Here is a 17809-nt window from a genome sequence, read left to right as displayed (position 1 = left end):
CTGCAAGTCCAGCACAGTCATTTCTGGCTGCTCCCCCCCCCCCCCATCCAGTTGTCAGCAGCTCTTAGGACAAGGAAACAAGTCAAGGTCGATTTAAAATAACATCCAAGCACATTCAATCTTCTCTTCTCGCGTATCCAAGAGCAAGCAAAATCAGAATGGCAAAACAAGCCTAGCACGTTGGGTAGCGGCTGTCGGGTGCAGGGTAACATTGCCCCGCTTGGGGGAGGGGAGGGGAGGGTAGATGTCTAGTGCTATTGGATATCACTCAAGCTTGGTTTGGTGGTGTCTATTTTTAGATCAGACCCACTTGCGAGTGGTGGAGCGCTCGTGAAGGGAATGAGTGCGAATAAAACAAGTGCAAAAATGTATTTTTCAGCCGATTCCATTCAATTTTTCAATTTTTTTCCAATTTTTTTCCGGTTCCCGGGAAAACGGTCATTACTTCAAGAGGGTTTATATATTCTGGGTCGTACAATCGAGAGTTGACTGTATATTCAAAATGATATTGTTTCAGATCTAGAGATCTGTTTTGATTGATTAATTTGATATATTTTACTTTGTTTTTCTGCCATCTTTTGCTAAATGTGAAGATGAGGATGAATATGATATGATGAAATTGATGAAGGAACACTCACATTGAACACCCATGCCCAGGCCAGGATTCAAACCCTGGAGAGATTTGTTTTGGTTCAACTTTTTATTATAATAACATGTGCCTTCTCTCTGCATAGTACAAATAGTTAACAAGGCTTTCATAACCTTTACAAATCATAAGTAAACTATAAAAGTAATAAAACTATGGAAAGTAACAAAGTAATAAGAATGTACTTACCCATGGCTGCTTCTCTTGTAAGTTTGCTGTGTACATCAGAGCACTTTTTGATTAGTGCCATCAATTCTGAAGTGCTTGGAGGATTATGTCCTGTTTTGTGTAAAGTCTCACAAAATTCCTGAGGAAGAAATACAGTGGAAACTTGAATAAATCTTTTTTGTGTGCCTGTGGATGAATAGCATGCTGCAGGAAACTTTCTAACTGGGATATTAAGTCTGTTATGCAGCAGAGCAACTCTCAAGATTCTTGCAAAAGTTGTTCTGTATTATGTGCACCACCCCAATTAATTAACATTAAGAATAACCTGGCACAGAGTTCAAAGTAACTCATGCCCTGACTGGACCTTCAGAGTCTCAGTTCTGGCACCTCTGACTTGAGTTAATGGATGCAAAATAAGGAACTGCAATAACTGAATGTTGTCTACAAAATATGTGATTTCTTAATAGTGAAATCTCAGTTCAACATTTTATGGGGGTCAGAAGGTAAAAAACGTATAACTGAGAAAAACGTATTATTGAAAGATAATTAAAATGGTAAAATTAAGTACACAAAGAAAGAAAAGAAGTACTACATCAAGGTGGCCACTCGGAGACCATGATAAAATTCAAGTATAATTCCCACTTTTCAAAGAGAGCTTTCAAACAAATCAAGGGTCCAAGCAGAGCAGATGTTTTCTCTACTTCAACCTCACGTATTACCGCCTCTCACCACCACACACACACACAAACTCATACAAATATACAGGGTGATTATAAAGTTTCAATCCATTTCTGTGAAAAACAGATATTAGAATCAAACCAATAATGAGAATGGAAAACCTAACACTTAGTAACACATAATCTATCAAAACTTCTACAGATTATGTAAACCCAACCCCAGAGTAACACATAATCATCACAGGTTGCACGGAGCCTTATTCCAAATGACCACCCTGCACGTCCAGGGTGTTTCATGCAGCGGTGCGTCGCTAGGAGTTTTGTGTGGATGTGCAGGGTGGTCATTTGGAATAAGGCTCAGTGCAACCAGTGATGATTATGTGTTACTCTGGGGTTGGGTTTACATAATCTGTAGAAGTTTTGATAGATTATGTGTTACTAAGTGTTAGGTTTTCCATTCTCATTATTGGTTTGATTCTAATATCTCTTTTCCACAGAAATTGATAAAAACTTTACAATCACCATGCATTATCAATTTATAGGGTCTGTGTGATTCGAATGTACCCAAAAATTCTAATTTACTTAAATTAAACTGTAAATCACATAATCTTTAAAATATTTAAAGTGCGCAGTTGACTTCTGCCATTTCACATACTCAGACTCGAAAAACATCTGCAAACATAAGTCACAAATGTTATGGAATTTACTAATCTACGACAAAATGTCAATTTTATGAGAATTTTAAACTTAAATTTACCTAATCAACTTCACGATATCTTATCTTGCAATAATCGTTCGTCTGTCAGACAGATTGTTCTGCAAAGGACACTAACCAAGTAAGCAGACTGAGAGAATTCTGTTTATTTTCCAAGGAGTTTCCTTTTTCCTTCCTCAATAAAAATAAAAACTAAACTCGGAGAAACTTGCCTCGGGACACTTGTAACTGTATGAATTGATTTGAATTAATAAAAGTTGCACTTTTTCACATGTACGGTGAAACATTCACGTAGAATTCACACATAATTCCTGGAGCCAATAATTCACGTATAATTCCTGGAATGCAAGGAATTCCCACTGAGTAGCCACCTTTTACATATGCACCAAAGTTTGCTGTATTGCACTGATCTGTTCTAAATCGTTATTGTAAAATCACGAGAAATAGACATTCAAGGTGCCAGGGGGTGGAAGGGGTACGAGCAAGGTTTACCCACTTAATCCATTCAGCCAATTCCAGGCAAAAAAAAAATGCTGAACATTAGGATGTTTATCTCGTTCTTATGTTTACTGTAACTCTCATTTCCTGCTTTATATGTTATCCAAACCCTGCCGATGACAAAATTTGCCAGAAGCATGCTCCGTATGCCAGGCGACCTTGCCTCCCCTCTCCCTTGCTATTGCAGCAGTCTCATTCATTCACCATGTGACCTTGAACTCCTGCCTTACAATCGGGGAACAAACGCACAATTGCCGAAATGATAGTCACTAAATACTGCTTTCTCTAGGGTTTTAACACATTCTAAAAGTGTAATTGAGGTGTATTTGTACTCCCTCCCTCCCTCCACAAAAACTGAGAACATAGCTTAATCACTATTCACACTTCTTTACAGACACTTTTACGTAATCCTTCCTAGTATACGGGAGAGGGAGGGGGAACTTGCTTGGAAAACTTTCCTCTTTTCTTGTTTGCCGGGAAAGAAGTAAGGTGAATTTACCAACCCCAGTTATCCGATATTGGTATAGGAACCAGTGAAAAAAGTCTCTAATCTCTTCTCACAAGAGATAATTAATCTGCACCTGCTGTGCAGGGCTATGCAATAATATCATGAAGCAGCCTTCTTTTTAATGCAGGTACCTGCACAGGAAATACTGCTCCTATGTCCCTTACAATACAATAATCCTTCCCCCTCTCTTTCTGCAACTTGGTTCGGGAATAAGCATGCTGCTGACCAACAAGAATGAAAAAGAAATGAATGCTATAGTCCAGCTTTTCTTGTCCTCAACAAGTGCTTTATCCTTAAAATGTGCAGGACCTTCTATTCTGCCATCTGTGCGTTGGTGCTAGTCTGTCTGGAGGGAGGCTGCTACCGGCGCCAGTGTTATGTCTAGCTCTTCCAAAGCAGTCCCTTGCCGATATTGCTTTTGACAGCAACGACTCATTCAACATAAAGGATGCATCTGTTCATTGTTTGGCTGCCTTCCGATAAACAAAACCATAATACTTATCTTGTGGATAACACAAGATTAATCCTTTCGAACACAAGAGCCAGTGGCATGCCCAAGATTTTAAAGGGGAGGAAGGGTCTTACATATACATTTTTTATTGCCTCCCCGATGGCATCATGGTAACATCGTCGCCTTGTAATCAAGGGGTTCCGGTGGAGGCACATTCATGGAGGGTCACATGAACAGCTGAACCAATCGGCTTTGCCCAGTTGCCGTGGTGAGGGGGAATTCTCTTGGTATTCTCAGTTGCCAAATTTTTCGTTTTAGGTTATTTTCGAAACAGGTGGCATCCTCAACAAAGCCAGCCGACGCGTAGCAAGCGAACGGGTCTCCGAATCCCTGCCTCTCCCTGAAATGCAAGCAAAGCGAGCTTGTTGACAGGAAGAGGTGTAGTGTACGTACGACTGGAGCATTGGACAAAAATCAAGCATGTAGCAACCGGTTGCAACACCACTTCCCCCCCCCCCACCCTCCCCCTTGAACTGGAGGCAGAAAGTCTGGGTCTCTGGTCTGGGTTTCCTCAAGTCCATTCTTTGGCCGGACAGACTTTAGTGGTTCGGATCCCACTTTAAGCTGTAGGCCCAGTTCCGATTAGCCTTCTGTGCATAAAGTGTACTTAAAACCTTTAGCGGACGGAACTTTGCGTGCCTGTATTCCTGTTGAAGCCCATGCCTTTTCAAATGTGTGCTAGTCAAACGTGCGCTTTTCAAACTTCCCGCAAGTACAAAAACATCGTAATTCGAGAACTAATTGTCAAAGTGGAAAGTAAATTGGTTTTGTTTTCTTTCTTAAAGACAGGGCTTTTAGCGGAGGTAAAATTTATACGTACATTGTGCCTCCCAATAATGAGGGTTAACCACATTTGGAGGGAGGTGCGACAAGAGACCACTCTACGAGGATATTGTAATGCTCGTGCCGCAACTTTGAGGGGGGGAAACTGGAAATTATGGTGTTCGTAAATTTTAAGCAATTAAAAAATTTCGTTTCTAGTGTCAGCCCTATGGACACAGGTTGGACCAAATTTTGAAGAAAGGATGACAAAAGACCCCCTCTATGAGGATATTGTAATGCTTGTGCCTCAACTTGGGGGGGGGGGGGAATGGAAATTACGGCGTTCATAAATTTTAAGTAATTAAGGAATTTCGGTTCTAGTGTCGGCCCTATGGAAGCTGGTTGAACCAAATTTTGAAGGAAGGACGACAAAAGACCACTCACTCTATGAGGATATTATAATTCTCGTGCTGCAACTTTGGGGAAAAAAATGGAAATTACGGCATTCAGAAATTTTGAATAATTACTGAAAAATTCTAACTTTGGGCTTTTATTCCCGCTTCCCCCCTGGATCCTTATTCTCGGATGTTTCTTAAAATGTTGCTTTTTGTTCATTCCTACATTTAGAATTTAATGTTTTCAAAAAGATGCAGTTGTTGAGCAGTTATAGCCTTTTATCTTCAATTTATCCCATAGTAACGAAAGGGAAAAGTGCTTTATTCAAATGGTGCTTGCAGAAAGAACATGCACACAGTGTTTAGTATAATCTCTGCTTTTCTTCAGAACCACTCACATGTTAAAAATAAGTCACAGTATTCAATAATTCGTTTATCTTCTATTTTATTTTACACAAAAAAAGTTCTGCAACTTCTCTGTCTTCAACAACCTTCAACAATCTTTAAATATGACGGTAATAAGACACAGCGGACCTACCCCTTCCCCTGCAGGCCACTCTTGACACCCCCTCCCTCTCTTCAGCTTGTTTTAATGTTTACGACAGGCGGGGAAGTGTGGCGCCAGTGACTTGTCTGACAGCTTAAAATATATCAGTTTCCGATCTGCTTTAGGTGCAGATACGACTTGCCCAACATAACGCAAATAACAAAAGCAGGATTATTTAGCACAGGCCAATCTGGTTCAAGGGTTCATTGCTCATGTCATGCACTCTGATGAAAGCGACATAAATAGAATTCCAAGTTGAGAGTCTGGTCCCATGTTTGCAGCTGATAAGAAAACCTGTAAGAGAATGGGAGGCAAATGTTATCATCACGGAAATCTTGAACTCCAAGAGCAGCATTCTTTCAGGCAAGTAGAGTTAAAACTTATAACTTAAGTCTTTTCCTTGTTGGGACTGAACTCGTTGAACATATAACTGGAAAAATTGTATATCTTAAAATCGTACACTGAAATATAATAGCATGCAGCCTTGAATTGGCAGGGACCGCCAGAAAAAATGTACTAAGGAGAAAAACGTACTGTTGCGAAACGAATAATTGTGATTTCACTGTACCAAGTTTTTTTAGACAACATCCAATTATTACGGTTCTTATTTTGCATCTATTAACTCAAGTTCAGATGACACAAGAGCTGCAACTCCAAAGGTCACTTTCTTTTCAGCTTTCCTGCAAATTTTGATAAAATTCATTATTCTAATTGATACACAAGTGATTACAAATATCAAGGTTTAGTTTCATGCGAGACTGAGAATTACTCTAGTGTATTGGAAGGTTATAGTTCATATTGTTTCTCTAAATATTCATCAGGCTGTCCATCTCTAATGCTTGGGATGTAAGCAACATGAAGACATGATTTTGATGACATCACAGCCAGCATTCGTATTTTGTAGCCACTGAAATTATCTCTCTGAGCTACCGGTAACTTGCAATCAATAGTTTGGATATCCCTGCTCTAAACTATCACTGCAATAAATTTGTTTTGAGTAAACATCTCATACTTACTAAACAAAATGTGTCAAAACAAAGGTTTAATTTTCGAAAAAGGTAGGATAAAATTTCAGATTTATGCTTCATAAAGCTCCCAAATAAGTAACAATCAACTACATCTAGTTATTTCGACACTCAAAAAAAAAGAGCTCAGAGTTTTTTTTTTAAAATGGAAGCTGTTACAATAATTCAATGATTGAGATTTTTTATTAACCAACAAGTGAAAGTTCTTTCTCATGTGTTCTTATTTTTTAACCTGATGCATGATGATAGCAGCAAGGTTCATATCTCTCTCACTATTCCTGTAATACAGGAGAAACAGGTCATGAAGAAATGGAAATAGCCACAACTGAACATCTTGTCAAAAGTATGATAATTAAAACTGGCGAACAATGGAAATAAAGGAGCAGATGAGACTAAAATAACAGCAATAAACAATTCTCTACATTACACAGCACTGAATGTAAGTATAAAGTTAACAGTAAATCCTCGATTTGCCTACCTTTGTAGCCATGGTGCATGGCCTCATTGTTTCTGTTCTGCCATGCAGGAAGCCAGCTGTGCTACACGACTCATATGTAGCAACTTGTTTTCCCAATTGTTTATGGATTGCTACCTACAAGGAAAATTAAATAAAATGAAGGGCCAACATGCAAACAAGCACACCTACACTATTATTGTTTTTCAAGATTAAAGTATCATAAACAGCAGAACCTGCATTTTTTAAACCTAAATCTAAAATTATAATAAATAAAATTCTCATTTCAATTTCACATCAGAAGTTAACCCTCATAATAAATCAGGGTGGCTACAAACAAGCAGAAATGAAATTCCCTGACTTTTCCAGGTTTTCCAGGACAAAATTTACATTTTTCCCTGACAATTACAAACTAAACTAAATCGATGTTTTTGCAAATGGAAATAATAAACTCATACAGATCCAGGTATAGATTTGTTAAGTACCAATATTATTTTCTATGAAATTGACTCAATTTCTCTATTCTCTATGATTTGAATTCAAACTGCAAAAGAGTGAATTTGGAAAATTATTACAATTCACAAGCTAGGGAAGGATTACGGAATTTTGTCATACGCAGTAAGTTTAAAATAAAATACTTGATTATTTTTAAAGTTACGACTTAAAAAAATAAGAGCGAAGAGTGATTGATTAATAAATACAATTTGTAAATGATCAGTTTCCTTATACATTCTCGGTATTATATATTGATATTTCCACTGAGGTTTGGGACCCTCTGCTTGCAAGAACCACGAGTGCGGACTCATTTTTCAATGCATCAAGCTCTCTTCTCTGTAAAGCAAACAACTTAACTCTTGCATATAAGTGAAACAATTGAATCGAACAAAATAAAGTGTCATATTTCCTTACATTATCAATGGGATTTCTGCTTCAGTACAGTATATCCAAGTGAAGTACTGTGAAACTGACAAGATGCAGTTATACCATTAATGCTGTCGAAAAGGGTATGTAGGTATTAGAAATTTAACGCAAAGAATTTATAGAATTGCATTGTATAGGTACCTGATTTAGCTAACCATACATTAAAACAGGAACACTCTAATAATAAAAGCTTCTGAAAGTTCATATACGAGGGGCATCCTGAAAAAAGCTGCATTGGTGCCTATACGCAGCACTGGTGGTCAGAGATAGACACACACTCATGCAGGCAGGAAGAAGTGGCATGTAGCAGTAATCTGGTACAGTTGCAATGCAGCCGTCATACAGTCTCCCACCGAGCCTAGCCTACAAGGTACACTCAGAATTTGGCACAGAGCGACCAGCAATTGTGTGAGGTGTGCAGACCGGACGTCGTGTATGGTCAGACGATGGTGCAGACAATTCACGGAAGGCCAATCGACTGTGCACAACCCTGTACAGCTGAGTACACACAGGCCCTTTGCATCACTTCAGGTGAGAGATCTTGGACCACTCCCTGTACAGCCCTGGCCTTGAATGTACCGACTTTCATCTCTTTGTTTAACTGAAGAGGATTCTGGCAGGGCAACACTGCGGTAGAGATAGTTCCAGTCTTTGCTGTCCGACACATATACCATGGGCATACAAAATCTAGTGCCATGCTACGACAAATGCTAGAACAACGGTGGTGATTATGCCGAAAATTAGGTTAAGGCTCACTCTTACTAATGCAATAAATTACAACTGATATTCATGTTTTATTTATGCCTAATCGGTAGGGACCTTGATATTTTGTTATTTGTTTTCAAATTGGTGTATTTTCTTATTTTTTATTTTTTACTATACGGTGTTATTTTTCTCAAAATTCACATTTTCATTTTAGCGCATTTTCTGGCAAATATCTGAAATTATTTCTTCATGGTGTTTTTAAACTACTGTTTCAAATTGTAAGTCACATGACTTACGCCTCTTCGTGAGAGTTCTTTTGGGAAAGTTATTTTAAATACCCCTTTTTTAAATTTTAAAGTAAGGATTTTAGATAATGGAATTTCCCCCATATATACTGAAGGGTGCATAATAACCATAAGTGGCGACGCACCCAAAAAACTAAAATCAATCAATCTCACGTGACTGATACCGATATATAATGGCACCAAAAAATTGGCATTATCTTTTTTTGACTTGTCAGTATTAAGTTTCCCAAAATTCGCTTTTTTGTTTTAGAACATTTATCTGCCAAATATACCGAAACTTAATACTCCATTGTGCTTTTAAACTATTATTTTAAATTGTAGATCACATGGTCTACGTATTTTCGTGACAGTTTGATATGTTGGAACAGATTTTTGAGGAAGTAAAAGTAAAGTGCTCCCCTGGACTTTTTCATGAAGGTGTATAAGGGTGTGGAATTAGGGCCCCACACTTTCTTGATCATGGCTAAAGGTGGGGGTGATTGATAAGCACCATGCTCCTGGCTACCTTTATCCCACAAAGTTTCCTCAAGGTACCAGCTTCATATGATGCTGGGTTGGTGCCGGAGCAGTTTGAATAGGCGGAAAACATCCCGGTTCTCCCCTGCAGGGGATCGACCCCGGGTCTCTTGCATAGTAGTCAGACGCCCTAACGACTGAGCTCCATTATTACTCGCTTGACAAATGCCGATGGAGCGCACTTAGCTTCGTAATTCAAAACATATCTCGTACGACAAATACGAGGATGTGGATCCCGTGTGACAGTAGATACGCACTCGATCTCCTGTTAGAACCCTGCCACTTTTCTCTGTGATGCAAATGGTTTTGATAGAAGTTGAAAAAATCCTGGGAAATACAGGATTTAATGTGGCTGTCGGAATTATTCCATGTACGTATAACTCTATAGTTTACTCTTGAGTAAAATGTTGGAAAACTTGCATGTTCTATGTACACAAACAGGCCTAGAAAAGACAAGAATGTTGGATTTCATGAAAATTTTTGTTGTTTTAGGTCATTTCTTTAAAAAAAATCGCTAATAACGCCAAATTCACATTTTATGACAAATTCGCATTATTTTCATATTTAGAAAGGGCGAAAAATGTATCCAGACATCACTGCACATTCCTAAACATAACTTCGCAGCAACTACCATTTTTCACGGTTTTGGCGTTTGCGAAAAATCAATCGGAAATTACTTTCTGGCCACCCCTCGTATAAATCAGTAGATGGAAAGTGAAAATTTAGCAGGGCTGGCAGAAAAAAGTCAATTCTTGAAGAAAGTGATTTGCTTTTATGATTGAATGATTCGAGTAAATATGATATTAAAATATTTACGTATTTATTATTAGTATTTTATTTCATAATATTGGACATTAACGTTACTCAGTGAGAGATTAATGACCATCTCTCACGAGTTTAAACAAACAGGACAGAGAATGGTGTTAATTTCATTGCAATACTAGTGTTGCAGTAAATTTGAGGTTGGGAGTGTGCACTTGCCAATTTTTATAACGTTCACCAATGCAGATTTATGTTTCACTTTCTCGTGATAGTATTCAATATATATCCAGTTATGTTGGATTCTTCTTGTCTTCTTGATATCTAAGAATAGTGCAATGTGATTGTAAACGTATGTTAACTTGTGCGAAACCACTAATACGTCAGGACGATGAAAGAAAACCTTTGTAAGCACTGATACATTAAATGAGGTGAAGTGAGCCAGAAGAGTAATACAATTCCAGCAGCATATTTGCAGTCTAAAGCTCTTCTTGTTTATGCATACGGTTTTTGTTGGATGTTGCAGTGCGAAGACATCGAACCTAAATCATAAGAGTCCCATGCATGCAATTTCTGTCACATGTTGTAGTGAGATACTTTGTCGGGTGGCGATATTCGACAAAAATCATATGTATCAATGGAACCTATTTGTTTCCATGTTCCTTCAGTTTGCCCAACAAAATGCCTTACTACGACATCCGACAACTATCGGACGGTGCCACCCACTCCCATCCCCTCCATCTGTTGACAGTTCTGTCTCCTTACTACTCTCCCATACGGACAAGAAAAAATGATAATTCAATGCATTTTCAACGTAATATTTAGAGGCTTAACCTTTACTCCCTCGATGATATTATATGGTATCATCAGAGTCAGGTTGTTCTGACCCGATGAAACCATATGGTATCATGGTGCAGATTACGACATGAATGTGCTTTTTGGACCCTCATACTCTTCTGTTTGGGTTGAAACTCTGACACAGGTCTGGAGCAAGCCTGGGAAATTCATATTGATGATCAACCTCCCCCCCCCCCTCTCCGCAACATATCCATGACACATTTCCGAATAGTTTCACATTTTGGCTCATTATTCAACTTGTATGGCACCCAGGAACATGAAACAAGTTTCAATCTCTTTGGAATCGTCCATTCTTTGAAGAGAATACTAAGGTTTGCACCTTCTCCCGAAAATAGCGAGAGAAGAGGGGGGCAAACTCCAGATTTTTGTTTTTTTTTCATTGAAATTCGGTGGTCACGCCCCCAAACCCCCCTTCCTCGGTTTGGCGATCTTAATTGTACACGGTTGCATGCTATGATGTTTTAGCTGAAAAACAAAACTTATCCGAAGTAGATTGCTCCCATAGTGCCCGAGTTATAACAATTTTCCTCCAAAAATGCTAATTACCTTATTTTTCGTAAAAAAAACAAAACAAGAAATCACATTTTAGCTTATTATTCAACTTGTATGACACCCTAGAACATGAAACATGTTTCATTATCTTGAGAAATGTCCATTCTTTAAAAAGAATACTAAAGTTCGCGCCTTCTTCCCAAATAGCGGGAGAAGAGGGGGCAAACTCCAGATTTTTGTTTTTCATTGAAATTCGGGGGTCGCGCCCCTCATACCCCCTTCCTCGGTTCGGCGTTGTGAATTGTACACGGTTGCATGCGCTGATGTTTTAGCTGCAAAACAAAACTTATCCGAAGTAGATTGCTCCCATAGTGTCCGAGTTATAACAATTTTCCTCCAAAAATGCAAATTACCTATTTTTCGTTAAAGAAAAAATGACATTTTGGCTTATTATTCAACTTCTATGGCACCCAAGAACATGAAACATGTTTCATTCTCTTGAGAAATGTCCATTCTTTGAAAAGAATACTAAAGTTTGCGCCTTCTCCAGAAAATAGCGGGAGAAGAGGGGGCAAACTCCAGATTTTTACGTTTTTTCCATTGAAATTTGGGGGACGTTCCCCCCAGCCCCCTTCCTCGGTCCGGTGTTCTAAATTGTACACGGTGTCATGCGCTGATCTTTTAGCTGCAAAACAAAAGTTATCCGAAGTAGATTGCTCCCATAGTGCCCGAGTTATAACAATTTTCGTAAAAAGAGTGTTCGAAGTAAATAAAGACAATATTCCCTGACATTTCCCTGACTTTTTTTGACACCTCAAATTCCCTGACTTTTCCCGGTTTTCCAGGTTTTCCAGGTCTGTCGCCACCCTGTAAATGAATGAGTGCTATGTTAATTTATTTTCATGAATCACTGCTAAAGCACAGTGTAAAAATATATTAAAGAAAAAAATAAATTTCACACACTGTCTACTGTAATAAGGTCATCCAAAACATAATGAAGTACATGTTAGGGTGGATCAAAAATCACCCCTTTCTTTTTCTTGTGAAATTCACAAACATACAGGATTATACAGTTATGCTATGATACTGTAATCAATGATTATAATAACCTATGATTCTTTGCAAGAAAACCCTGCCAGAGGGGAAGTTTTACCTCCATCAAACTCTCCCCCATGATGTACATGTCTGTCTGCTCTGGTTACAGACTTCTTTCATGTGTGTAAGGAATATTTCAATATCTTCTCATCTACTATGCATAAAAATACATTTAACTACTAACATTTACCAAGGGTGCTTGATACTAAATGTCTGATCATCTTAGGTGGAAATTACAATTTTCATGAAAGTGAATTCTGTCCCTCTTCATCCTTCCGGACTAACCTTGCACTTTGTTATACATTGCTCAATGTTGTAAACATGAAAATGTCAAGGGGTGTAAGGGGTGCTCCTTCCACACAGTGCACCCAATAGTCAACCTCACTTCCTCGTAGTACACCCTGGACTGCAGACTAACGAGGCTCTGGCAACTGACCCTATGGCCAGTATAATTCTGTGTCGTCCTGTATTTTATCTTTATTTGCGCTGAGCACTCTTTTTAGCCTCAGCTTTTAACCAAGGTAAGGAAATTTTAATTTTCAGACACGCTTTCATTTTTGTTATGATAAGGGGCTGGACCCCGTATAGTGTTCAGTGCTTATGCACCCAAAATTTTTTAATTCAAATCAAAAATCAAATGAAAATGTCAAACGAAACCAATCTTTATTCTGATGGAAAGAATAAGATAAATTAGTGAAAATATCAGTTTTGTTAAATTTTTAAGGGCCCAGATACCAAGGCTTACCTTAGCAGACCTTTGTTGACATCCTGCTGAAAATTCTCACCTGAAATCCCAACTGCATCACTGCATCTGGGCTCACGTTGCACTCTTTGCAAATCTTTTTTCCTAATATGTTTGATTCCAAAGTATGTACATTAAGGGAACTGCAGACCTCATCATACTTCCTTTTGGCATTCTCAATCAATTCTTTCATTTTATCATCCAATTTGAATTCTGTTAAAGGAAATAATAAATGTTAAAATAAGCATCAGCAATATTATCATGCATATGCTATTACTGATGTTGACATTCTCCTGTGGTTCTCTAGATTTAATGTGCAATTAAAGGTGAATAATCTGGAGTACCCACCAGTTTCATAATTTAAAAGATGCTATTAAATAATGTACAGCCTATAAAGCCCAACAAATATTTTACACGATTTTAAGAATTTTCAGTGTATGTCTTGATAGTCCAGGCATGTATCAAGCGAAATGTAAAAAAATGGAACAAAATGCATATACATACGAGAGACTGGGTACAGAGATCAGGATGTAAAAAAAAAATACAAAAGTCTGTGAATCAAGAATAATTGTAGAAAGTGACAGGAATGCAGTCAACTGCAATCTTGTGTCAACACATTCGATTCTCACAATTACATAAAGCCACTATTTTTGAAAGCCAATTACATATATAATGCCCTGATATGTTGAACAGTGACACCATTTTTTCTTCCAAAAACACGAATTAATTTCTTCACTTGACACTCAGCTCAAGAATGTACAAATCTTTGTTCTCCCCCTTCCACAGTGAGAAAATCATGTATAATCAACTGTAACATTACTACAGTCTTTGTACAAATCAACAATTACATTTCCCCTTGCACACTGAGAAAAGCTCATTTATAATTTACAAATTCTTAAAAACGCTTTTCCTACAAAGCATATCTGGCTTATTGCTTCAATACAACAAACCTGTTTACCATGCACATAACAACATATATTTTTGGGCCAAAATACAAGCAAAACAAAGAGAAAACACAATGGATTTTGCATATACTGTTTTTAGTGCTTTGTATCTCTGCAAAAGAGAGAAAAAATCTTATTGAAACAAATTTTACCTTACACAATTAAAAAATACATTAAGTAATAAACATATTGCCGCAATTTGCATTCAGTGATAGCACAGTTTGCACAATGGCAAACTTTCATAATTAGTGAACCTCACTTCCCATTTTAATACAATTTTTGGTAATTTTGTGTATTGTATATTACTGTTATTGACTCACCAAGTCTTCTTACAAGATTTTCTGGAGAACAGTTCGATGGTTTTGTATCTGGGTGAATCCTAGGCGTGCGTGAGCTGTCATCATATATATCCTTAAAATAACGAAGAACAGCAACTCCATCACCCCAAGCATGTTCAAAGTTGATACCTGACCAACCATCCTTGGCAAAAATTAAGGAGAACGATTTGTCAAACCATCTGTAAATTAGTATTATATTATAATTTAAGGCATATTTTTCAACTACATATTTCACTCTATCAAAAAATTACTAAAAACAGTGGCGAATTCTAAAAATTTGACATAGTTTACCTCAACAATTTGTATTTATTGCACATATTTATTACATATTAATTTGATATAATAGAAATAACACACCAATGCAGGCATGCAAGTAAAACTAAAACAGAAGTCCGACAACTTAAACATTTCTGGCAATTTCTATATGTAACAAAAAGTTGGTTTATGGGCAGAACACCAGATAACATTGGAGAATACACCACTGACTGACTAAAAGTAGAAGAATGTGAAAGAACAACACAAAACATGAAGAACATTACAATGATCATAAACTCTTGAAAATAAATTTCATCAATTCTGCAGTAATGCATTAGGAAATATTTTATAATTCTCTTATATATTCCTAATACAATGAGAAGAATATTTTGTTTTAACAAATTGTTGGTCATAATTTATTTCTACAAGTTCATAAGATAATGAATATTAATGAAGTAAGAGTTCCTTACTCTACAGATTTTACAAGAACATTGTGAAACAATGTTGCACAACAATGGAGAGTCTAGTCATTGTGCTGGGCAACTATTCAATTTCCACTCTCTCTCTCACTCTGTTCCTTGTATGATTCTATGAGTGAGAGGATAGCATAATGCACACATGAACTGAGTTTGAATAGGTGTTGCATTACCTACCAACCATCCATTTCAAAACACTCACAAGTGAGACCTGAGAGATGAAGTATTAATACTGATATTCTAACAATCTGATATAAAATTGGAAATGCTCCTAGAACATGACCTCCTTAATTAAGGCATGTAATTAAGTTATTGCAATGGATTATTTTTCAAAGCAACTTTGAAAAAGAACTACATATTTGGACAATTACTTTACAAAACCATGACATATGAATTATATACACTGCTGTCTGTGAAAATTGCAACACCCAGAAATAATGGCCCAAATGAATCCAAACTCAGAGGATGTGTAGAACAGTGTACCAGCAATAAGTGATTAGGATTGCAGAGAGATGGCGTGCATGTAGGTCCAGCAGCGCCCTCTCTTGTGTGACCAGAAAGGTCAGTGTTATGCCAAGCTCAGTCAGTGAAGAGCCGTCAAACGAAGTGGAAACGTGAAAGCAAGTGCTGGTGTGCCTCGTCGACGTCAAAGGGTGCAATATCAGCATGTGAGTGTGTTCGAACGGGGCAGAATGAGCGGTCTCTGGGAAGCGGGTTTGTCATACCATGACATTTCGGCTCGTACAGGGCATGCTGCTATGACAGTAATGCGTGTGTGGAGCCAGTGGATAGAAGAGGGTCGTACACAGCGACGAGCAGGTACTGGACCATGCAATGTGACCACAGCACGGGATGACCGCCATCTTGTCCGCATGGCTGTAACGGACCGTACAGCTTCGTCCACAGTGTTGGCTCGACGCTGGAGCACTACAATGGTTGTGGACCTGTCTGCGTCGACGGTACGACGATGTCTGCTGCGGGTTGGGCTGGTGGCACGCATGCCATTGCGTCAGCTTCCATTGTCCAGAAACCACAAATGCCTCAGACTGCAATGGGCACGTGAATGGCATCGCTGGCATGCTAAGTAGCAAAATGTAGTGTTTTCGGACGAGTCCCGCTTAAACTTGCCCTACAGTGATGGCCGCATAGGTGTTAGATGCTACCGTGGTGAACGCAATCTGAATTTGAATATAAAATTTTGGGAGCGTCAGCACTTAGGCTATTTTGCTCCCGTCACATTATACGGGGGCCAGCCCCTTACCATTATAAATAACAACTCTAGCGTTGCATAACTAAAAATCTTAAAATGTTCTGACTTCTGTTAAAAGCTGAGGCTGTAAACGGGCACTCAGCACACACAAGGACAAAAAACAGGACAACACACACAAAATTATACTGGCCATAGTGCCAGTCGCCAGAGCCTCGTTAGTCTTTAGTCCAGGGTGCACTATGTGGAAGTGAGGTTGACTTTTGGGCGCCTACGTGAAGGCAATCTGGCAACATGCATTGTTGAGAGGCATAGCGGACAAACGCCAAGTGTGATGGTTTGGGGCGCCATTGGACACAACATGCCATCTCCCCTTCTACGTATTGAAGGCAATCTGAACAGCAACCACTACGTCAGGGAGGTTTTAGAGCCCGAGGTACTGCCCCTCCTTCAGGCAACTCCACATGCCATATTTCAGCAGGTCAATGCTTGCCACATGTGGCGAGGAATGCGCAAGCCGTCTTCGAAGAACGACAGTTACCACTGCTTCACTGGTCTGCACGTTCGCCTGACATGTCACCCATCGAACATGTCCGGGATATGGTTGGTCGGCAACTTGTTCGTCATGGCCCTCCAGCAACCACTGTTGATGCTTTGTGGACTCGCATACAAACCACGTGGAGGGAGATTCCCCAGGAACATATCCAGGCCCTCCTTGATTCCATGCCACAACGTGTAGAGGCTCTGTTTGCAGCACATGGGGGCTTCACACCATACTGAATTCTCAAGGTCAGAGATCATATACAGGTCTGTAACTCTAATCATTTGTGTATTGGCATGTACCTAATCTGTGGTATAAAGTTCATTTCAATCATACGTTTCCTTCTTGGTGTTGCAATTTTCACAAACAGCAGTGTATTTCTGTTCTTAAAAAAAAAAAAAAATGGTGGGAGTTTGCACTAAATTATAGGTTTTTATATACATATCGGATCTGTAAAAGTATTACTTATTTTATTGATAAACTAAAACATTGATATCAGCCAATACTAATAAGAGTACTGATTAATCTGTCCCATCCCTTATTATAATGAAAGATGTGAGATGGCATGGCTATTGTAAAATAAATTTAAAATAGTTGGTGAGTTGGTGTCTTAAGTCCACTTTATGTGCAGGAAGGCTAAAATTTAAAATAGTAATAAACTGCATATTAAGTACTCTGGAAGACAATGAGGATTCTGGAAAACCCAGGAAAAATATATCTAGTTTATGTGGGAACCCTGTAATCTGTAT

At 38.5% G+C, this 17809-nt stretch overlaps 1 protein-coding gene across 3 annotated transcripts in view; it reads right to left on the bottom strand.

Annotated features, from left to right (window-relative positions):
* CPT2 (Carnitine palmitoyltransferase 2) overlaps positions 1-17809 on the bottom strand; it is a 61997-nt gene that overhangs the window by 13824 nt on the left and 30364 nt on the right. For all 3 annotated transcript variants that reach the window (XM_083116922.1, XM_083116921.1, XM_083116923.1), the window contains 4 exons: positions 14564-14760; positions 13343-13512; positions 6931-7044; positions 836-953 (listed from right to left, as the gene is read on the bottom strand). In XM_083116922.1, coding sequence (XP_082973048.1) covers positions 836-953; positions 6931-7044; positions 13343-13512; positions 14564-14760 — 599 coding nt within the window. The remainder of the gene's footprint in view (positions 1-835; positions 954-6930; positions 7045-13342; positions 13513-14563; positions 14761-17809) is intronic.

The sequence above is a fragment of the Lepisma saccharinum genome, chromosome 2 (genome assembly GCF_977018435.1).
Source record: "Lepisma saccharinum chromosome 2, izLepSacc3.1, whole genome shotgun sequence".
NCBI classification, from domain to species: Eukaryota; Metazoa; Arthropoda; class Insecta; order Zygentoma; family Lepismatidae; genus Lepisma; species Lepisma saccharinum.
This window is presented reverse-complemented; position numbering and strand designations above follow the sequence as displayed.